Here is a 24,461-nt window from a genome sequence, read left to right on the forward strand (position 1 = left end):
CATGTTCTTTCTTTAAGGAGTACTTGTCATGATAGAATTTTACGGTTGCAGCCATTCTCTTTCCCAGCAGACCTTGGGTCAGGTCTGCTGCTGCTTCTTCCCAGGGAAGTTAGCGTAAATGTTTATTAGCAGTACAGTCATCAAGAAAACAAAGTTGCTGATTCATTGCCTTACAATGAAACCCTTTGTTTTTTCCTCCTCTTCCTTCCTCTTTATAAGGAGACACTTCTGAGAAAGGGCACACTTCGGGGACCCACATCTTGGGATATTTTCTTGGTTGCCTATGTCTTCTGTCTGCAGACTGTGGGTTCCTGTAACAGCTAGGGGATCAGCCTTCCTCTTTCCTCGGCAGTATCACCCCTCTAGGGTCTCTGAGGAACAATGGAAGTCTTAGGGTTCTTCAGGCTGGAAGTGAGTGGCCCCATGGTGACGGTGGCCCTGTCCGTGGTCTTCTTGGCCCTCCTGAAATGGTAAGTGCAGCCAGTATGTCCCAACCATGGTGACATTGTCAGAAATAGCAGTCACAGAGCCGTGCTGGAACCAGGGTGGGGTCTGTGGGAGTGTGTTTTTCTTCCCTTTTAATCTGCAGGGAGTTGAGTATTAACACAGCTTCAGAATTAAAAGCAAACAGCCAGGTTAATCTTTTGCTCTAATGCATGTGATGGAGGTGTCAGGAAAGGCTGGTGATTCAGTGACTGAGAACGCTACACATAATTAACTTTGAAAGAGAGGGAGAAAGCAACAGATTGGCAAGGTTTGGGCAGAAGTATTTCCTTGCATCGCCGTCCTATCTCCCCAGGCTGGATTTACAGCAGATTCAGCCTCTTGGTTCTGATGACGTTAAAAGCGAAAAAAAAAAAAAAAAAAAAAGATAAAGGAGCTGTCCGGCGACGTGGTCTGGCGACGTGGTCTGGCGACGTGCATGGGAAAGTCACTGCGAAGGGATTTCTGTAGGCTTAAAGATAAAGAGGTGGAACTAATTTCCTTGTTTTCTAATATTTGATAGAAAGGGATGAATGTAGTGTGTGCAGTGCCACCAAGTCTGAGACCTGGGAGGATCTCAAATTTAAACTGGAAATAACTCCCCGTGATCTTGTTAATTCAACAGAAGGTTTTCTGAAGTCTGACTTGATCAGAGACTGGATGTGAGGCCCCACAATATGCTTCATTTATGTATATTCACCTTGTCAGTGAAAGTTATTAAAATTACCCACTCCATCAAAAGCACCTGGATTTAGGCAGCTCTGGTTTTTGAGGGGAAAGTGGAAAAAATAATGGAGAGTTTGAGTTTGAACAGAATTTCAATTTACGTTTCTGGTAGTAATAAAGCCTCCTCTCGATTAATAACTGGGAAAGCACTTTGAAAAGCATCAAGCATTATGCAAATGTGAGGTATTATTCTTTTGGAATTTGCATAGCTGAAAATGGAATTCACGTTTGATGTTCTATGATGATGAAATTACTTCTTGGAAACTGGCTCTGAAACCCAGCTTCAGTCCCAGTTCTGTTTTGCTTTCTAACTGGTTTAATTATCTTTTGAACTTCTCTCAGTGTGGCTTATCTTGCCTTGAAACCAGCCACATGCAAACCCAGGAGCAAGTGGTACGCTCTCTCCCCGACCCTGCTCCATCCTTCCATCCATCTCAGTGTGTTTCTGCTCAGAGATGGACTTAACACAGTGCCTGATATGTTCTGGGTGCTTAGTAGATATCAGCCAGTATCATTAACTATCATTTAATGTGACCTAAACACAGAGGGAAATAAGTCTTTTGTGCTTCAGGTATATTTAAATTTTCTCATTAATATACTTATTAATATTAATTTCTCATCAACAGTTGTGCACTGACTGTAATTCTCAAAGTGTGTTCTGTTTGAGGCCCCCATGGTCTCACAGCATCCATGTTTCTATTGTACACTTCACTTCACTTCACTTGTTTCTGTCATTATTGGGTCTTCTCAGTTTCTATAGTCTTAATTTCCAGCTCAGTGCCTGATATATATAGCATGGCTCCGATAAATGTCTGATGAATGGGTGAGTGAACTGCATACATTAATGCTGTGCCTCTCCTATAAAGGGGCATGTGTCCCGAGTGATAAGCTGCTGTAACTGGGTGTTTCTAATCGGTGTAGATCAGAGTCACGGCTAATAACACCATACCGTTCAGCAAGGCAGTTGTGCATTTGTAATCTGTTCTGGGGCCATGCTAATAACCTGGGTCAAAGACACTGAGATTAGAGAGAGGCATGAAGCAGAGGTGGTGAATAGGAAGCCAGAGCCGACTTCTATTTGTTCTTGTGAAAATATTTATCGATTTGTTCATGTGCGCCAGGCATGGCGGGAGGCCCTGGTACAAGGTCAGAAAACAAGAGGTCTAGATCAGATGCCCAAGGTGGGGGAGATGTGAAGGTTGTGGCTGAGCTGGGTGTCTGGGGAGGATGATGCTGAAGAGGAGGAGCCTTGAGGGGCCGTGGATGTGGTTCCTATATCCTGGGTCTATCCCGGGATCAGCTCAAGGTCACCATCCTTGAGCTCTCAACACTCGTTTTCCAGGCAAGAGTCCTGAGTAAAGTGAAGTGAAAGTCGCTCAGTCATGTGTGACCCCTTGAACTATACAGTCTATGGAGTCCTCCAGGCCAGAATACTGGAGTGGGTGGCCTTGCCCTTCTCCAGGGGATCTTCCCAACCCAGGGATCGAACCCAGGTCTCCTGCATTGAGGTGGATTCTTTACCAGCTGAGCCACCAGGGAAGCCCAAGAATACTGGAGTGGGTAGCCTATCCCTTCTCCAGTGGATCTTCCTGACCCAAGGATCGAACTGGGGTCTCCTGCATTGCAGGTAGATTCTTTACCAAGTGAGCTATCAGGGAATCCCCAAGACTCCTGAGCAACAGACATTGGCTTGAATGAGTCAGGGCCTCCCTCCCACTTCATTTTCTCGACAAGAGGCATATGGGAAAGAGAAGGGCACTCAGAGAGAGCTGGGGGTAGAGAGACCCTCACAGCATCTGCCCCCAAGGAAGTCTTGTGCAGGGTGCAGTTTTGAAGGTTTAAACTCCGTAGTCTTTCCTGTTAAGAGTTCCACCTGCCTCTGGGCCAGGAGAGCGTGCGACAAGAGCCTCAACTCTGGGAAGGTAACAGGGGGGAGGACCGCTGCTTGCCGGTCCACCAGCCTGGGGGTTCATTCAAGTCAGGGGCGAGGTCCCGTATCTCACTGCAGTTCTGGAAACCTCCATCCATGACTTGCCTGTTCTAGTGTCTGGTTCAATGCAGGCAAAGTGAAGAAGTCCACATGTGTCGGCTCGGCCCCCGGGGTGTAGGCTTCGGTTCTCGCCTCCTTCAGCAGCTTCATCCCCCAGACCCTGACTCCATCCTGTGGGTTTGGCAGTTCCATGAATGGCCACATGCTCCGCGCATCCAGGCCTCTGTTCTTGCTGCTCTCCGTGCGTGGAATCCCCTTTTTCTCCTCTTTCCTTCGAGGAGCTCAGGGGCACCTCCTCACTGAATGTTCTGCTTGCCCACGGCACTGACCAGTCCCACTCACTGTGGCTTTCCTTGTTGTTCTCACCTCTATCCCCCGCTCCTCCACAATGCATGCATGCAGTTGGTGCCTAATGAATGTTGGCTCTAATCTCCACTGGCATTTTCTTGCTGGCTCTTCCCTTAGGTGTCACAGCTCAATACAAGTCTTAATTCTTCTGCCTACATGCATCACCCTTTTCCTATGGCCTTTTCCGTCTGAACCAGCTTGGGGTCCATGTTCTAATTGGACCCCAACAAGTGTGCTGTTTTTGGATCTCCACTCACCTTGCAGAGCAAGACTGTGGCATCTACTTAAACATTTCATGAAGAAGTAGATGTATGAATTTAGAAAGCAGAAAAGAATCAATTTCATTTTAAAAGAGACTATAATAGTATATTTTGATAGTTTTTCCCCAAATGGTATTCGATACAATTTTTTTGATGACAGTCACTAAAATTGATAGTTATGAGGCTGAACAGTGTGCACTGGGGTCTAAGGGGATCAGGGCTACTCCCCTGGGGGTTGGAGCTGGGGATGCAGGATACACTAGCAAGAAGCCCATGAAGCTTGTGATCAAAACATGTGACAAAACATCTTAAAAACTCATTTTTCTGTATAAAGTTGTTTGAAATCTTGACTTTTGGAAGAGATTTATGTCCAAGAAGTAAGTGGTATCAGTTGAATAGTGCTAGAGGCAATCTAAAGTACAATGTAATTAAACCTTCAAGAGCGCCTATGAGCTGGCAGCTTTTGGTGAGATGAGGATTTCTTTATTAAGAAAGAGTGTAAAGTGAAGTGAAAGTGAAAGTTGCTCAGTCGTATCTGACTCTTTGTGACCCCGTGGACTATACAGTCCATAGAATTCTCCAGGCCAGAATACTGGAGTGGGTAGCCTTTCCCTTCTCCAGGGGATGGATCTTCTCAACCCAGGGATCGAACCCAGGTCCCCTGCAATGTGGGCAAATTCTTTACCAGCTGAGCCACAAGGGAAGACCAGGAATACTGGAGTGGTTAGCCTATCCCTTCTCCAGTGGATCTTCCCAACCCAGGAACTGAGCCAGGGTCTCCTGCATTTCAGGTGGATTGTTTACCAGCTGAGCTATCAGGGAAGGCCTAAGAAAGAGCATAAGGATTCCCTATTTAATAATGCGCAAATTTACTTGCCCCATCCATACAGACAGAAAGTAGATTATTGGTTGTCAGGAGCTGGAGGAGGGGAGATGGGAGTGGTTGCTGGTAGGTGTGGAGTTTCTTTTGGGGGTGATGAAAATGTTCTGAAATTAGATAATGCTGATGGTTGCACAACTCAGTGAATATACTAAAACCACTGAATCACATACTTTAACAGGATGAATTTTATGACATGTGAATTATATCACAATAAAAAAATTCATCTGTACAGGGGAAAAAAAAAAGAAAGCGAGAGAAAGAATGTAAGGAAATAGCCCAAATATTAATGGTGGTGGTTTAATTGCTAAGTCGTGTATGATTCTTGCGATCCCATGGACTGTAGCCTGTCAGGCTCCTCTGTCCATAGGATTCTCCAGGCAAGAATACTGGAGTGGGTTGCCATTTCCTTCACCAGGGGATCTTTACCACCCAGGAATCAAACCTGGGGCTCCTGCATTGCAGGAAGATTCTTTACCAACTGAGTTACGAGGAATAGTGGTAGGATTGTGGGGTTTTTTCTTCCTTTACTCTTTCTGCATCTTCCATATTTTTAAAACAAATATCAATTACTGAGCAAAACAACAACAAAAAAGGTTTTACTGAAAAGAGTAGGGAATTCCTCCTCTGTAGCAATGAAGAGGAAAGAGTCTTATGCTTTGAACGTGGAGGTTTCAAGACGCACTCTCCAATAGCAGAGTAGAACATACAGGAGAATTTGGAATAATTGGGAAACTTCCTGGCTGATGAAGCAGTGAGAAAAGTAAACTGTGGTTGTTGCGATAAGTGGCTAAAGAGAGAAGAGTTGTCTTGGGAAGGTGGAAGGGCTCTTAATGCCAAGCTGCATTTAAGTCTGAGGAGCCTGAGACCCAGAAGTATAAACTAAATGGACATTAAAATAGGAAACAGGGTAAGTTAGTGTTCTGATCAAGCCTCATTCTCAGTATAGTTCAGTTCAGTCTCTCAGTCATGTCCGAGTCTTTGTGACCCCACGGACTGCAGCACACCAGGCTTCCCTGTCCATCACCAACTCCCGGAGCTTGCTCAAACTCATGCCCATCGAGTCAGTGATGCCATCCAGTCATCTCATCTTTTGTCATCCCCTTCCCTTCCTGCCTTCAATATTTCCCAGCATCAGGGTCTGTTCTAGTGAGTTAGTTCTTCGCATCAGGTGGCCAAAGGATTGGAGCTTCAGCTTCAGCATCAGCCCTTCCAATGAATATTCAGGACTGATTTCCTTTAGGATTGACTAGTTTGATTTCCTTGCTGTCCAAGGGACTCTCAAGAGTCTTCTCCAACACCACAGTTCAAAAGCATCAATTCTTTGGTGCTCAGCTTTCTCATTCTAAGTCTCATTCTAAGGTCAGGTTAAATTAAGTTGTGAATAGTGATTATTTAGACAAGACGACAATGAAAGGTCCATCCCTGTCTGTACCTGGAAGTTTCTTTCTCACAGAGCTTGCTTTACATGTAGAAAAACTAGATTCTAATTCTAGATCTAACTCTAATTTCAGATGTATTTAAAAGAAACCACTGGGACTTCCCTGGTGGTTCAGTACTAAGACTCTGAGCTCCCAGTGCAGAAGGCCCATGTTTAATCCCCGATCAAGGAACCAGATCCCACATGCCACAACTAAGAGTTTGCATGCCGCAACTAAAAATCCTGCGTGCCACAACTAAAGATTTCACATGCTGCAGCTGCAGATCCCACATCCCTCAACTAAGACCTGGCACAGTCAAATAAATATTTAAAAAAGAAAAGAAACCACTGCTCCCAGGGCGCAAGTTGGTTCAATGTATGCAAATCAATAAACGTGATACACCACATTAACAGAATGAAGATACACCCCATTAACAGCTAATCTACAATTATCTCAATAGATGCAGGAAATGCATTTGACAACATCTGACTTCCTTTCATGATAAAAACTCTCAACAAATTAGGAAGGAAAGTACCCCAACACAATAAAGGCCATAGTTCAGGACAAACTCACAGCTAACATCATACTCAAGAGTGAGAAGCTGAAAGTCTTTCCTCTAAGGTCAGGAACAAGACCAGAATGCCCACGTTTGTCATTCAGCGTAATGCTAGAAATCCTAGCAGAGCAATTAGATAAGAAAAGGAAAACACTGATATCTAAATTAGAAAGAAAGAAGTAAAACTACCTGTTTGCAGAGCACATGCCCTTATACATGCAATATCCTAGACTCCCCCCGCAACCGAAACCCATCAGAAATAATGAATGAATTCATTAAAGCTGCAGGATACAAAATCAACACTAAGAAGTCAGTTGCATTTCTACAGACTGACAACAAACTTTCTGAAAAAGAAATCAATCCCACTGACAATAGCATCAAAGAGAATGAAATACTTAAGGATAACTTTAATCAAGGAAGTGAAAAGATCTGTACGCTGAAAATTTCATCAATAGGACATTGATGAAAGAAATGGAAAAAGCCACAAAATACATGGAAAAAATCCCATGTTTATATGCGGGGAGAATTAATATTGTTAAAATGTTCATAGTACCCAAAGTGATCTATGGAGTCAATGTAATACCTATCGAAATTCCAATGGCATTTTCCACAGAAATAGGAAAAAAAAAATCTTAAAATTTGCATAGATCCACAAAAGTCTGAATTGTAAAGTCACTGTTGAGGAAGAAGAACAAGTTTGGAGACATCACAATTCCTGATTTCAAACTATATTACAGAGCTATAATAGTCAAAACTTATGGTTCTGGGATAAAAACAGACACATAAGCCAATGGAATAGAATAAAATATCCAGAAACAAACAGTCAACTAATTTTGACAAAGAAGTCAAAATAGACAATGGGGAAAAGATAGTCTCTTTAATAAATGATGCTGGGAAAATTAGATAATCATATGCAAAAGAGTGAAATTGGACCTTTATACCATAAATAAGGAGAAGGCAATGGCAACCCACTCCAGTACTCTTGCCTGGAAAATCCCATGGATGCAGAAGGTCCATGGTAGGCTGCAGTCCATGGGGTCGCTAAGAGTCGGACACGACTGAGTGACTTCACTTTCACTTTTCACTTTCATGCATTGGAGAAGGCAATGGCAACCCACTCCAGTACTCTTGCCTGGAAAATCCCATGGATGCAGAAGGTCCATGGTAGGCTGCAGTCCATGGGGTCGCTAAGAGTCGGACACGACTGAGTGACTTCACTTTCACTTTTCACTTTCATGCATTGGAGAAGGCAATGGCAACCCACTCCAGTACTCTTGCCTGGAAAATCCCATGGATGCAGAAGGTCCATGGTAGGCTGCAGTCCATGGGGTCGCTAAGAGTCGGACACGACTGAGTGACTTCACTTTCACTTTTCACTTTCATGCATTGGAGAAGGAAATGGCAACCCACTCAGTGTTCTTGCCCGGAGAATCCCAGGGACGGGGGAGCCTGGTGGCTGCCGTCTATGGGGTCGCACAGAGTCGGACATGACTGAAGCAACTTAGCAGCAACAGCAGCAACCATAAATAAAAATAAACCCAAATCAGATTAACAACTTAAATGTAAGACCTGCAACTGAAAAACTCCTAAAAGAAAACATAGAGAAAAAGCCCCTTGACATTGGTCTTGGCAATGATTTTTTTGGCTATGACACTAAAAACACGGGCAAAGACATCACCAATAAGCTAGTGGGACTACATCAAACTAAAATCTAGTACATAGCAAAGGAAACAATGGACAAAATGAAAGGCCACCCAGTACCTTCTAAGTTTACTCCATGACTGCTTCATCTGCTGACGGTCTTGCTTGGGCTGATCTGTACTGGATCTAGCTGCTACTGGTGCTGGTGAGAAACAAGTTGGATAAGACCCAAGGGGTCCGCTGGGGACTGCTCCCTCTCCTGCCTGGACACCCTACTCTTCCTCCTTGGCAGTTCTTATGGTGCTGAGTGTCCCAGGGCTCAGGAAATACCCTCAGGAGGCAGCTTTCGGGGGCCTCCTTGTAGCTTCATGCATGATTCTTGCGTCTCATCTTCCTGTCTTATTCCTTCAGCCTTTCTGGGTCACCAGCCAGGCACAGGTGGCTTTGGGAAGCAGGAAGGTATTGAGCTGGATCTTGAGATGCAGGGAAAGACTAGAAGAGAAGAGGAGGGTGGACACTTCAGGTGGGATGGTGTCAGAAGTGAGGGTGACATCGGGCTTTGTAACATTTGGTGGAACAGACCACTCAGAGTGTGAATAATGGACACATTTGAGAAATACATTTTAGAGGCCGTGGATAATTTCTGGTGCCCTAGAGCATCATAGAAAAGGATGCCTGCTGTTTCCTTATTTTTTTGTGCTTTTGTCTAGGATATGATGGGTACTTCGGTTTAATAATTCAGTGATGAGCTTGGAGATAAAATTGAGCCTGCTTATGAAAACTAGGTCTGTATTTCCTTGAGGACCATTTTCACAGAATATTATTTTTTGTTTTCTCTCTTTTAAATAGTTGTGCACAATATCCCCAGCCTTCTTCTTGCTTTATTGATTTTCCTGAACAAGAGGACGAGGTGTGACTATAAAGTAATGTGACTGATTATTTTAGCATACGCACCAGAACTTATACAGCCAAATGAATTTTATGACCTTCAAAGGCATTTTCCTGATAGGCTGAAACCTATGGTGGATCTGCCATATCAGAAGACACATTCTCAGCACTTTTCTCTGGAAACGGTCCTCGGTGCATGAATGCAGTCTCTCGACCACCCTCAAGGCGCAAATCATTGTCTTTGTTGAGAACGGATTGATTTTTTAAAAAACAGCCCACATTTTGGCAACTAGGCGATTAGACTGGGTAATATTATTTTTAATCCCAAGCAAAATGTGATTATAAAATAATAAGGCTTGCTGTCCTTTACCGAGAAGTTTATGAGCCATTTCTGGAAGCCGGGGGATTCTGTTGGGCCATACTCATTGGACATATGAGTTGCTCTTAGTCAAGCTTAGTTTCACTTTAAAGACAACAGCAGCAATCATTTTAACACTTATGGTCATGCATCATTTTATCTTGTAAGGAATTCAGGCTTCTGGAATTGGTAGCATTGGCTCTTTGGGCAGAGATGAAAGAAGCAGCTCATTCACTCTATGAACAAAGCAGACCATCCGATTTGTGTTTGTGCCTCACTGAGCTGTTTGCTGCTCCCCCCTGGGAGGGCAGTGGTTCTTCCAGAAATAAAACTACTGCACGGACCCTCCCCTTCACTCCCGAACATCATGATCACAACCAACCACACAGGCTGCCGTTTGCCTTTGAAGGCAAGGGCCTCACCTTTGGGAACCTGAACTGTGTTCAGGGACTTGTTTCTGCTGGCCAAAATGACACACATCTCCACAAGAGGGCAAGACTTAGGGGAGAGCGGGGATGGGGGCAGGTATCATGCAGGTAATGGATTGGCACTTCAGCGAGGAAGGGCCACCTTGTCCCTGGTTTGCCAGAAATACGTGATGCTGCACAATGCCTGGGGGCTGGGGGACAGGAGGTGCATCAGCTGAGAGGGGGGACCCCCGGAGCCCTGCTGTCTCACAGTCCCCACCCCCACCCCATCCCGGAAAGAGTTGAGAGCTGGGTGACCCTGCAGAGCCACCTTAAGGCCCCAGGTGGTCTCACAAAGACATGTTAGCTTTCACCTCAGCACACGGCAGTTCCTGAGCTTGGCCCCAGAAAAAGGATGGCCCCCTCTTTTTTTGGCTCAAAGGTTTCTGGGAAAATGGTGTCAGAGAATGAAGGCAAGGCTAACCACTACTGATAGCGGCTTCAATCAAAACCCTGTTTCTCAAGCTCCGCCCAGACCCCCAGCAAGAGCCAGCACGGGGCACCAAACTCCGTGGCTGCCTCTGCCCTCTGAGCTGGGAGGTATGCCAAGATCCTCCCGAATCGCCTTCCTCCACACACGATCTGCCCCTTCTCACCACACTCCGCACATCTCAGTCCCCGCTGCCCGATGCCTTGCCTCTCTGTTAAAGGAAATCCAACCCATCCCTCAAAACCTTGTCTAAACATTGCCTTCCTGAAGGTCTCTTAGCCAGGCCAGCCTTCAACGGGCCTGGCTTCCTCTGAATTCTGCTGTCTCTACTGTGGTCTTGGCACTTGCTGTACTATTCTATCATTCACGCCTGTGTCCTGTTTCCTGGCCTGATGATAAGGCCCTGAGGGCAGGGGATGAATCTCAAACCCATGAGTGCCTTGTGCAGAGTAGCTGCTCAGTAAACTTTAATGACCACACGCATGGCATGGCTTCTAAATGATCACTGTCGTGTGTGTGTGTGTGTGTGTGTGTGTGTGTGAGCATCTGTGTGTGCTCTGATGGATACACTAGTGGCAGCATGACCTCAACATCTGGCAGAATGCCTTGCACACGCGTCATTGAAAGAGTAAATTCCTTCTTTGTTCATACACTCACTGACTGCGGAAGGCTTTCCAGGCTGCGTGCTGGTTCTGCCTCATTGATGGGCTATGGATCACATGACCGTGAACTCAGATAAAGTAATTATCACATTAGAAATAGAGAAGCAAAGCTCTGATGCAAAAGTAGGAGATGGGATAGAAGGCAGGACCCAGCCATTTAGAAGATGAGGTATGTGGGCAGCACAGAACACCCGCTGTGGGGGTATCCTGACCACAGTGTCGGGGAGGGGAGGTCCAGCCTCCAGCAGAGGCATAAAGGACAAACCCTTCATCCTTCACTGTTTTATTAACCGCTAATCCCCATAGTTCAAAGCAACGCTATCTAAACTCTTCACCAGCATCTCTGTTTATATTATTTCCCCAAAGGTCTTGAGTTCTATTGTCCAAACAACGATGTGTATTTATGTAATGATTGATTTATTTTCTCATTTTAATTACTCGAAGACAGGCTGATGGAAACCCTGCCAATGAGTATAGCGATCAATGAGAGAACCGGCATTCGTATACCCAGTTATAATTCTACTCCAAAGCAAAGAAACTTGACATTTTTGTTAACCTGCACAATCTGATTGTCAATAGAGGCACAATTTCCATTGAGGCTCTTTGAAATGTTAAAAATATCTCATGTACCCTCTTCCTATCTCTACAAATCAATAGGCATCTGGGAACCCTAGGCTGTAAGCATTGTGAAGGATAGTCATCTATACATTAGATGGTTTGAGTGCTATCAGTACACAGAGAGTGACTGAACTTGGTAGCATCGTCTCATGATATAAGGGACAATAGAAGGAGGTAATTCGGCAGTTCTCAGGAGAAATATGGCACAGTGTGAGTCAGCAAGGCCTTTCTAGTTGAGGGCAGGTACACTTTTCCCCTAGAGGAGCTTGGGTACATCCATCTTTGGGTACTCCATCCTTGCCAGATTTTTCACTGATAAGAGAGAGCTGACTGTCCAAGGCTCTCCGAATATGGCATCTTCTCCACCCAAACCCCCAGGCCAGCTCTCCCTCACCTGGATAGTCAACCCAGCCTTGTTTCCTAAGTGGTCCTTGAATCATTCTTTTCCCTGTATCTGCTCTTCTACTCCTGGAGTTGTGGATTTCAAGAGCATCTGGAAATAAGCACCCATCTTGTTTCCCTGCCTCCTGTCTTGTGCCCCTCAAAATTGTCCTTTACATCTGCAGCCCGAAGAACAACCAGCCTCTCACCGCTGGGGCAGAAAGCCCTCCCATGGCCCTCCCTGCATGCAGAATTGGTCTCCTCGGCTGGCACAGGAGGCCTGTCCCAGCTGGTCCCCTCTTCACCTGCTGTTTTGCTCTCTGGTCCCTCCATTCCGTCCACACACCGTGTTGGATGCCATTCATTTCCTCCCCTCTCCTGGGATGCTCTTGATTCCTTCATTCTGGTGAGACCCCTGCATCCCTGTGATCTTTGCCCCACCACACCTGGTGCCTTCTCGCTCTCAAACCACTTCCCTGGCTCCCCTGTTAGAAGGTAAGCAGGACTGGATCTTAAGTGCCCAGCACTGTGCTTGTACATTTCTTTGGGGTAATAAACAGTTATTTGCTGACAAAATTGAATTAAGAGGGACAGTATATAGGATTTTGTGTGGCACATGCTTGGCATATATAGACACAAATTCAAGTTCTTCTTTGCAGCTATGAATATCCTCATAGAGAATTTCCATTTATTTCTAAATGCATATCACTGCAACCAAGCTGCCACCCTCACTTGTTATATAACAGAATTTCACTGCATTGAACTCTGGATCTCAGTGAAGGATTTCATCTTTATAATTCAGGTGTCACTGCGCTGTGGGTTAAAGTTCATCTCTGTACAGTGTATGAAGGAAGGATTGCTAAACAAAATCTTACTGCAAAGGTGACTTTTGAACCTCTTTAGGAAAATAAACTATTCTCAAGCACTTTCACTGATGTTAGTTCATCAACACTGCTTTTAAAAACACACTAAAAATACTTCACTCTTGGCTGCCTTTCCCCCATGTATGTAATGTCCCAGAGCTTGGACTTTGAAATCTGATTGCCTGGGTTCAAGTCTTGGTTAGCTTCGTGATCTTAAGGAAGTTGGTAAGGTCACTGTGCCTCGGATTCCCCCACTGTTAAATAGGGATAATAACAGCACTCACCTCATAGCATGTTGGAAGGATTATTTGAGTAGACTTGGAGCAGTGCTGGGCACGGTTAGTGTTCAGTAAGTGTTAGCTATTGTTGCTGCTGTTTAGTTGCTAAGTCGTGTCCAACTCTTGCAACCCCATGGACTGTAGCCCACCAGGATCCTCTATCCTTAGAATTCTCCAGGCAAGAATACTGGAGTGGGCTGCCATTCCCTCCTCCAGGGGATCTTCCCGACCCAGGGATCAAACCAGGATCTCCTGCTTGGCAGGTGGATTCTTTACCACTGGGAAGGTTAATATTAGTCAGCATGTGTTAAATGAATGACCCCAAACTTAGCAAACAGAACACAGGAAGATGTGGATTAGCTGTTTGTGTTTACAAAGCACTACTTCCCTGGTGGCTCAGACGGTAAAGCATCTGTCTACAATGCAGGAGACCTGGGTTTGATCCCTGGGTTGGGAAAATTCCCTGGAGAAGGAAATGGCAACCCACTCCAGTACTCTTGCCTAGAAAATCCCATGGACGGAGGAGCCTGGTGCAGGCTACTGCCCATGGGGTCGCAAAGAGTCGGACACGACTGAGCGACTTCACTTTCACTTTACTGCATACTTCAAAGAATTCACTGCCAGAATTAGCCAGGTGGCGCTAGTGGTAAAGAACCGCCCGCCAGTGCAGGAGGCCTAAGAGACACGGGTTCAATCCCTGGGTTGGAAAGATCCCCTGGAGAAGAAAATGGCAACCCACTCCAGTATTCTTGCCTGGAGAATCCAATGGACAGAGGAGCCTGGTGGGCTACAGTCTATAGGGTTGCACAGAGTTGGACACGACGGAAGCAACTTAACACACATGCACACACCCCATTATTAACTGCAGGCTTGTACTCAATAATAATCGCAAAGGTCCTAGGTTTTTATTTATTTTATTTATTTTTTTAAAAACACTATTTGGAATTCTCATATGATCTTGAGGACTGCATTGAAGTGAAAAGTAAACAGAGGTAAAGTTCAACCAGTTGGCCTCATTTTGAATGGTCCTGGGCTTATACCATTAGGGAGCTTCTGATCTTGAGCAAGGTAGTTGAGGTTTAAAAAATAAGTACTGGATTTAGCAGCTAAGAAGTTTTAGGTGATGTTGGAATTGGGGGTGGTGAGAACAGAAGCCAGAATGCAGCAGGCTTAGAAGTGATTGGGAAAGAAGGTCGTCAAGGAGGAGGGGGTGCCCTTTCTCTCAAGAAGAAGGTCTGGAACATCAGCTGCCATTCTGGGCTTCAGTTTCCTGTGGTAAAGTGGAGACAGTCATCCTTTTCCTGTCTCCTTGACAGGAGTATGAATACTTTGCTAATGGTAAATTTTACATCAATATATATTATCATTAGCTTATTGATGCAGCCGTTTGTCTCTTAGCTGTAGGCTTCCCTGGTGGCTCAGATGGTAAAGAATCTGCCTGCACTGTAGGAGACTAGGGTTCGATCCCTGGGTTGGAAAGATCCCCTGGAGGAGGGTATGGCTACTCACTCCAGTATTCTTGCCTGGAGAATTCCATGGACAGAGGAGCCTGGTGGACTACAGTCTATAAAGTCACAAAGAGTTGACCTGGCTAACACTTTCACTTGTAGGTTTTTAAACTTAAAAAAAAAAAAATCTGTTTCTTGAAAAGTGCTCTATAAATGAAGCTTTAAACTCAATTTGCTTTTCAGAAAATTTTCACATTTTCCCATGACAACATTTACATTTATCCTCTGATTTGAGCAATAACAGCACAATTCTGTTGGGTTAGCCGAAAAAAGTTCATTTGGACTTTTCTGTAACATTTTACTGAAAAACCCAAATGAACTTTTGACCAATACAACATTTTTCATTTGGCCTTTGTTTCACTGGTTGACGCTTGCCTTGTCCTTGGGTTTGAGAGCTTGACATGGAAATGATGCCTAGCAAATAAATCCTGGTAAGTTCTCACTCTGGTCTCTCTCATAGACCAGACCTCTGCTTTTCTGCACACTCTGGCCCAAGATCTTGCCTTCATTTTGCGTTTATTATGACACTGGAAATGTATTTTTGCAAGTTCAATTCTCTCCCATTTAAAGCATGCAAGTAAGCCAGCCAACCAACAACCACCTCTTCTTGGACCATGGATTCCATCCCCACCTCCGCTCCATCCCACCCTTCTCTTTCCAGAGAAGACCCCACACTCCTTGCTTTCTCACTTCCCATTTACCCTCAGCCTTGCAATAGGGCTTCTGCTCCACTGACCACTGAAAGGACTGTCTCCAAGGCTACCACTAACTCCTTGGTTCCTAAACAGAATTCACATTTCCCAGTCCTTGCCTTTCTTTAGCACTTTGCAGTATTTGACTCTGATATGCTTAGTCCCTTACTCTTGGGTTCACAATAGGAATCTCAGTTGCAAAGTTGTGCAGAAAAGCCTGAGCACCTTGAATACGGTCCAATGGCTTCATTTTATAGATGAGGAAATGAAGGTCAAGAGAAGTTACATGAATTGACCTCTATCAGTCAGCTAGTGCTGCAACAACATTGTGTAACAAACCACCCCAAACCCATTGGCAAACAACATTAATTTTTCTCATGGTCCCGGTGTTGGGTGGGGGAGCTATGTTCCAGGTTGTGGGTGGGGTTCATATCTGCTCCACATGGGTCTGTAATGGGGCACAGGCTGAAGAGGATACTTCAGGAAAGTTCTACTTCTGGTAGATCATAGGAATGCAAGAAACACAAGAGGAGGAAATTCCCTGGTGGTCCAGTGGTTAGGACTTTACACTTCCACTGCAGGGGTTCAATCCTTGGTTGGGGAACTAAGATCCCATAACCCATGTGACATGGCAAAAAAAAAAAAAAATGCTAGAGGAAATAAGCAATGTCTCTTCCGGGCTCAGCCTTAAAGTGGCTGAATGTCACTTCTGCCTATATTCTTTGGTTAAAGCAAATCACATGTGAAAGCCTAACATGAATGAGGTGAGGAAGAAGACTCCACTGAAGTGGGAGGTATTGATACTTCAGAGAATCAATATTTTCCCTGATGATGTAGAATTTTGATAAGGGGGGGGAGGGGCGTGATGAATTGGGAGGAATGACTCAGTCCGCCACATGCCCAAAGATCATCCATGTGGATTCTGACCTCTGACAAAGGAGAAAGAGGACACGAGTGAGCAGACACAACGAAAGAAGAAACAAAGATAAAAACAAACGAAGAGCAAGCAAAACAAAAACGTAAAGCTAATGGAAGTTTGGATTTTTATTGTAAACGACAACAATGATGTTTTCTGGAAAAAGAACAGAAACGGATGCAGAGTTCAACAAGACTCCAAGGTGGTGAGTCACAGTAGGTCTTGGCTGTGAGGAGCTAGCTCCGGGAGGGCTGAAGCAGGGTCGTGCGCCCAGTGTGGGGGCTCAGCTTGGACCTTGACTGAGCCTGGGGGTGAACCCAAGAATTTCTAGCTGAATAAGCGATGGAGATCAGGAACTGACCAGTGATGGAGCCACAGCTCACCCTGAGAAGGGTAAATACTGATTCAGGGATGGGGTGGGGAAGAGAGTAGCTGCTACATAGAGGATCCAACTTGAGTTTGAAACAGCAGGATTGAAGGGGAACATTTCTGAAGCACTCTGGAAGCCTGAAAGCTGCAAGTCTGCTGTGTTCACTATACCCTGAACTATAACAACCAGGGGACATCCTTGTAGATTGTGAGCTCCATTGTTTGGGACAAATTCATTGTTTTATACGTGGCAATACATTTATGTAAGACATTATGCCAAGACATGGCTACAGCTGGAAACATAAACAGCTCCAGAATTACTATAAATATTCTCATGGATGCTGGGGCCCTACTGAGTTATTAAAGAAAAAAAAATGTTTTAGGATGATCACTTGCCCTTCCAGAAAATTTCCTGTGATGCTGGCTAGAGGCTGAAAGGAGAAAGGGTGTGTCTCAGCATCACAAGGCCTGTGAGACAATGTGAACTGAACTTGGGCTCTGAAAGATCAGAAGAGGCATGCTCCTCCCTGTCACGCGCTTTTGCACGTTCTGCTCTAGGAAGTTATTGGTAAGTCTCAACAGGGAGGTGCTCTTGCAATCCAAAATCAGCCATCAATTTCATTTCCTTTTTTTCCTATATAAAGGGTATGCTGACTCAAACAACTAAAATATAGATTAGTTAGCATACTAATAATAAGACCAAAAAATCCCCAATAGACAAAAATCCCCATAAAACACACACACACACACACACACACACACACACACACACACACACACACACAAACCAAAGCCCAACATTCAGTGAACCAGAAAAAAAATGTTTTTGAATTAGCATTTTCTTTCGTGAGAGTCAGTTTCTTTCCATGTCACCTCCTCTGACTCCAGGGTGGACGAAAAGACCTGTCCCCATCCACCTACCCACGTGTTGGCCTCTTCCATGGCTGGTGACAGCTCTGATGGGCTTTATACTGGATTGAGTGGTGTTAGTGTTCCCCCGCCCTCCCCACATTCACAGTCACTTGGCACCTCCGAATAAGGCCTTTATTGGAGACAGTGTCTTTATAGAGGCAATCAAGTTGAATACTAATGAGTCCTAATCCAAGACTGATGTCCTTTTACGAGGGGATCTGGACACAGAGACACACAGAGGGGAGGTGATGTGACTGTACAGACACACGGGGAGAATGCCATGTGAGGATGGAGGCAGAGACTGGAGTGATATATCTGCACAGCAACCCCAAGGATTGCTAACAACCCCCAGAGGCGAGGAAGAGCCAGGGAGGGGCTTCCCTTAGAGCCTCAGGGTGGGCAAGGCCCTACCGACATCTTGACTTCAGACTTCCAACCTCCAGAACTGGGAGAGAGTAAAAGTCTGTTGTTGTAAGTCCCCAGTTTGTGGTACTGTGTTATGGTAGCCCTAGGAGATGACTGTGGTCTCCTTCCCCTCATTGGCCTTGTTAATCCAGAACAGACCAGTCAAAGGCCTGGCTAGAGGCTCAGGCCCTTCGGTCAGACAGACTAGGATTGGGCTGCAGGCTGGCCACTGACCAGTGGGCTCAAAGTCTCAGTTTCCCCATCTATATGATGGACATAACAAGGATGTTGGTGGAGATTAAAGGCTACCATGTTTATAAAGTGTTTGGTACAATGCCTGGCGCATAGCACGTGTTTAGTAAATGTTAGCTGCTATTAGCCATTGGTTTTCACCTCAGGGTGAAGTTTTCCTGATTTTACTCTTTTGGTAAAAGCCAAGTGGACATCTATTCCTTTGGGGATGTACCATGGCATCTAGCTCAGGGCTCCCACTTAAAGCATCTTTATGGAGTGAAGAATGGAACAACTCCATCTCATCATAGAAGGAAATGGCTTACAGGCTTCGTGAGGTTTAGTACTCAGCTCAAAAAGTCCAAAAAGAAGGAATATATTTTTATCAAATTAGGTTATGAAAGTTTGAGGCTTCCATCATGGGCTCTCTCCCCTGGGTTTCTTGCTTGCAGGGAAGCCAGCTGCCACACTGGGCAGCCTGATGAAGGGCCCACAAGATGAAGCCTGCCAACAGCTACGTAAGGGGACATGACTGTGATTCTCCAGGCCCAGGCAAACTTTAGATCACTGCAGTCTCAGCTGACAGCTTGACTTAGCCTTATGAAAAACTGTCACCCTCAACTGCCCAGGTAACACACTCCCAGGTTTCTGGAAACTGTGTAAGATGATAAATGTTTGTTGTTCTAAGCCACTTAGGTGTTGGGGCTAATTTGTTACACAGCATTAGATAACCAATACAGGTGATGAGATAAGAATGGCCAGGATGAGCCAGGGCTGACCAGGGACTGTAATGGGAGACTAAAACAAAAGGGGCAGAGAAGAGGTCAGACCCAGAAGGGTTGGACATGGAGATGAGCAGGAAGGTTCTGTGGGTCTGTGCCTCTGGTCCAGAACCCAGGGCAGATAAGAGCCAGAACCAACCACATCACTGAGCAGAAGGCAATATCTTGGTGATCTTAGACTAGAGTATCGCCTTCTGACATAATGTTATACAATTCCCAGTTGGACCTTTAGTTGATCACTGTAGCTATGAGGTGATCAAAGACCAATGAGTGAATTTGTCTAGAATTAGGTCAATACAAAGATCTGCGGATTCCAGTAACAAATAAAATGCAATGGGATTATAAATATTTTTGAAACACTCACAATATTCTTTTGTTATTTTGATGGCCTTAGCTCTTTAAGTTGTCCGCCAAGCTGGGAGGCAGAATTAAGTTTCCTAGGCCTGTTCCAGGCTGTTGGGCAGGTCACAGTACAATAGAAAGTTAAAGATATTCCCTGGGTTTATAAAGACATACCTCACATCCAATTGGCAAATGTTTTCTGAATGCTTACTAAGCTCATTATAAAAGAGCTTAGAGTCATTCTTTACACCTAGTAGAAGTACCCACTGCTCCTTATCCCACCTGTGATTACTCATGAATATGAAAACTCAATGGATCAGAAAACAGTTCCTCTATTCTTTGCACAGGCCAGGTCTCCCCTTTGAATTGACCTTTGTCTCAAGTCTTGGAGCCCTGCTGACTCAGTGGCAATCACTTGAAATTCAAGGGATAACAGGATCCTCTGAATAGCATCTGCTTTTCACCAGGAAGTCAGAGTCCTTACTCCATAGAAGTGAGCAAAGCTTCCCGCAGCCCCTGTCTTGTCGAAAGGTTGAGCTCTAGGCAATTTGCTGCTCTGCAAATCCAAAATGAGAGACTGAGGCTGCTAGCTAAGGGCACAGGCTCAGAGCCAGACAGCCTGGGTTTATATGTCAGCTCCACTTCTTCCTAGCTGTGCAGCCTTGGGTGAATGACTTAATCTCTCTGAGCCTCGCTTTTCCCATCTGCAAAATGATGATCATAATAGCACCTCCCACACAGAGCATGGAGAGGAATAAATGAGTTGATGTATGAAGCACTTAGAATGGCTCCTGGCCCCTGGGAAATAGTCTGTAACTGTTGGCGATTATTATGCAGGATATGGAGGCAAAAGTAGCTCCCTCTGCCCTCTCTGGGCTCAAATGTCATTGTCTGTTGGGGTTCACGCCAGGCAGATGTCTCTCTTTCACAATATGCAAAGGGTTCTTCAAGGACTTCATGAAAACAAAAGGATTAACTACAGATGACTAAGTCCACATGATGGAAACAGAACCAGGTACAGTAAATAATGACCTTAGGCAGGATTATATTCCTACAAACAATACACTGAGTTCTTCGGCTCTCGGTCTACAATCCCTCTACCACAAGGGAGCCAGGGGCCAAGGACAATGTTTCCGTGTGCCCAGGATAATCTGGGTGGGCTCTTGGAGGAGGCAGCCCTCAAGGAGAGAGTTGAAGAATTCAGGACTTGCCAGGTGGAGAAAGAAGATGGGTATACCAGGCAGAGAAGAGTGTGCTGGGACCAGGGTGAGATAAGCAGGTACCTGGGACACAGATTTAAGGGGGCACTCACTCTCAGGGCCCTGTGAGAGCAGGGTCCGCATCTGCACACCCCTGGGATTGAGCGCCTCCTTTAGTTTTGAATCCTAAATGTCTCTGTTGTGTCACCTTAGTCCTGGCCCTGGCAAAGAGCCTGGGTAAGAGCCTGGAAAGAAATGTCTGTAACTAGAAATGTCCAAATCGTGAAAGATGGCTTGAGGACAGAGGTCACTTGGAGCGAGCCTGAGAGGTCAGGCTGGGGTGAGATCATAAAAGGCCTTATGCTCCAACTAAAAGAATTTAGAGTTGGTCTAAAAGTGACAGGGAGCCAGTGAAGAATTCTGAACCGATCTACAACATGGTTTTCCTGTTAGCAGGATTCTTCGGGCGTTGGCATGAATGGCAGATTGGTGGATGAGGGAAGAAACAGATGAGGAGGCCAGTTCAGGACTCCCCTGAAGAGTCCCTGCCCAGGGGAAAGACAATGATGGCCAGAAACAGGGCATGTGGTTAGAAAACTCCCTGAGCGTTCTCGAGAGAGCTGGTTTGAAGGTAGAACTGACAGTCCATGGTGACTGAGGGCAGATGAGGGTTGAAGGCAAGAGTCAAAAATGGCACAGTTTAGGGACTTCCCTGGTAGTCCAGTGGTGAACAATCCGCCTGCCGATGCAGAGGAAGTGGGTTCGATCCCTGGTGCAGGAAGATCCCACATGCCATGGGGCAACGAAGGCAGCGTGTCGCAACTACTGAAGACTGCACCCTAGAGCTTGCGCTCCTCAACCAGAGAAGCCACGGCGATGAGAAGCTGGCAGGCCACAAACTAGAGCGTAGGCCCGCCCGCCGCAACTAGAGAAAGCCCCCGCGCAGCAGGGAAGACAGAGTGAAGCAAAAAAGTACAAATAAACGAATAAAAATGCTTTCCAAATGGCACAGTTTAGAAGCCACAGGGAGCTATTAGGTAAGATAGAAGTACACCGAAGGTGGTCAGCAGGGCTTCCCCAAGTCCAAGGGAGACCTCCCCACACTCCTCCCTATTGGTTTTCCATAGGATACAGTCTCTGGGGGTCAGACATGTCTTACCCTCTGGATGGTACCCACAGTCTCTTAGCATCACCAACCTGAGCTGAGCCACTTCCAATCCCCATTGGCTTTCCAAGCAGTCTTAAGGTTGTCAAAGTCCTTTAAAAGACAACCACGCAGCTGGGCTCACACCAACACTCCACCACGCCCAGCCTCCCATTCTGGACGTGTTGACCCCCAGGGCGCTGACCTGCCCCATATGACCTGGCTGGGTGCTCTGGGACGTGGAGGGAGGAGGGGGCGAAGGGGAGTGAGGATCTGTCCAGAGGCTGGGAGTCTTCAGCCGCCTGTGAAGAGCCTTGTGAGAGACGACGTAGACCAGAAAGGCAGCTGGAGGGTGGCTGGGTTCGGAGGCACTGTCCGGAAAGGCGGAGGCAGCAATGCTGGGAAAGGAGGGCAGTGTTCAGGGGCCAAGCCCCGGGCAGGGGAAGTACTAGGTCTGCGGGACTGCCCGCAGAGGCAACCCTGGGACTGATTTCCTCTGACCCTGCCACAGATGCACACGCTGACCTTGTGGTCCACCGAAGCCCTCGGATCTTCTTCCATGAACTCGAATGAAGCCAGGTCGCCTGCCCTCCTTGCGCTTGAGAAGTCTGGAGAATGCTGGTTCTGCACACATTTCTCCATGTTCTCATAAAAATCAAGGGTAGTCTGAGCTCTTTGAAACATTATTAAAGACACCATCCTTTCCTTATTTCACGGAGGGTTGCTGCCCCATTTGGGATTATTAGCAAAGCCAGACAGCCTTTGTTGTGCTTGACAAAGTGATTAATTCAGACTCTAGGTGAGTCTTGGCTTTCTCAACATCTTTTGATGTGCTAAGATTCCCCAGCGAGGCAAAAAACATCATCAATTACTTAAACAAGCCATTACCTTGAGAGCACAATTACCGGTGAGGCCCAATCTACTAATTGGCAGATGAAGAGAGAGAAATGAACTTGGGCTGTGCCCTGGACCCTTACCTGTCCAGCGGTAGTAAGGGTCCTTTCAATTGTGTCATGGCAGTGCTCCCGCTGATCTGGGACTGCCTAGAAATTTTTCCATCTCCACGAAAATTCATTTTGGGCCTTCCAGAAGCCTTCCACCCGAGAACTGCATTCTCGTGGGCGAAGTTGTAGGCCTCAGTGCAATGGGAACACAGAAGTGTTCACAGCAGTAAACTTCTTGCTTGAAGGGAGCTGGGAAAAAATTCTTTGGCTTGCTCTTTTCCCGAAAGTCACAAATTCTCTAGCTCCTCGGGCAAGCAGTGTGGTGGGGTCTTCTACAGAACGCTACGTCTGAGTGGACAATCCCTGACACATAAGGAATTCAAGGCCTAAATAAAAGAGGCAGGTTTTCACTGTAAAACATGTAAACATATAAAACTAAATTTATAAATTCAAGTACAGTGTAATACACTTATATATATCTTATTTTAGAAATACTTACTATAAATATACCTTTTAACACACTAGGTCATGACTGTTTTTTTCCCTCTCCTCGCTACAAGAGAGGTTTAGGGAGAGATCTTTTGCTGTATTTATATATCTCATTGGTTTTTCCGAATGGGGAGGGGGAGCTCAGTCTAGTTAAATTCAGTCACATAACCAATACATAAAAAATCCAGAAGTGTTCCATAAATATCAGCCACTGCACCGGCCTTGTCACACAATTCAATTGTTCTGTCCTATTTTTAAAATAGAAAGATGGGTCGCATGCGTGTTCATATTGTGAAACTACTTTGGGTACTACCTCGATCGTTCTTCTCTAGTTCTCACTGGCACCAAAGGGCAAGGCGCCTCTCAGAATTCTTCCATGAGAAGTGGTGGAGAACTGGGGGGTGGGCGCAAAGGCAGAGGCAGAGGCTGTGCCGAGGCCTCACTCCGAGACCCTTCCCTGCTTAACCACCATCTCCCACTCGGCTGGCTCCACTTTCTTCCTTAATTCCCGAAAGATGTCAGCTGGGTGGGGCCGGGCACCGGCAGGCACGCCTGGGGAAGCAGAGCGCATAGCGCCCAGGGCTGCCTCCATAGGAGCCCCCAGGGCTGGCTCTTCCCGGGGCGGGGGGCCCCCTGGGACACCCCTCCTCTCCAAGCAGCAGCCTCTCCCGGCTCCTTCGCCTGCCATGAGTGACACAGTTGTTTCTCGCACCAGCTTTCGCACTGCTGTCCTCAGTTTCATAGATTTTTGGAAACTGGTCTGCTTTGGAGGGCCCTGCTTTTGGAAAACTAGCCTTGGGGGAAAATAATAATAAGCCTAAGGACCACTTGCCTTTTTTTTTTCAAGTTCAACAAATATGTCCCATCAGTAGCTGGACAGAAGAAGTGCTCTTAAGTGATCAACTGGCACACCCTCTGGCACACTGGCACTTCTCTGCTGCAAGGGCCATCACGTAAATACTGAGTTGGCTGCTTGTCATTAGCCACTGGGTGCGTGCTGGGTCCGCAAGGCTGTAAGCACCGCCTCTCTGTAGCTTCCCCCGGTGCTTTGCACATGCCTGGCTTGTAGGAGACAACGTGTGTCTGCCTGATCATTTTCGTAATGTGTCACTTGTAGCATGAAGGTTACCATCAGCCGACAGTGATGAAGGGTGTCATCCCAGGACTTCTCCCCTTTGTGAAGGTGAACTGCTATCACAGTTTGGAGTAAATCCAATGTCAAAAGCAGACCAACTCTCTCTAGTTCTTAGAAATGAAATACACGAGATCCGTTAGATC

At 45.9% G+C, this 24,461-nt stretch overlaps 1 protein-coding gene across 1 annotated transcript in view; it reads left to right on the forward strand.

Moving 5' to 3' along the window:
- The first annotated feature begins 318 nt into the window (after nt 1–318).
- TBXAS1 (thromboxane A synthase 1) overlaps nt 319–24,461 on the forward strand; it is a 168,496-nt gene continuing 144,353 nt past the window's right edge. The window contains exon 1 of the mRNA XM_052638917.1: nt 319–470. Within this exon, the coding sequence (XP_052494877.1) occupies nt 382–470 (89 nt within the window). The 5' untranslated portion in view covers nt 319–381. The remainder of the gene's footprint in view (nt 471–24,461) is intronic.

The sequence above is a fragment of the Budorcas taxicolor genome, chromosome 4, assembly GCF_023091745.1.
Source record: "Budorcas taxicolor isolate Tak-1 chromosome 4, Takin1.1, whole genome shotgun sequence".
Taxonomy (NCBI): domain Eukaryota; kingdom Metazoa; phylum Chordata; class Mammalia; order Artiodactyla; family Bovidae; genus Budorcas; species Budorcas taxicolor.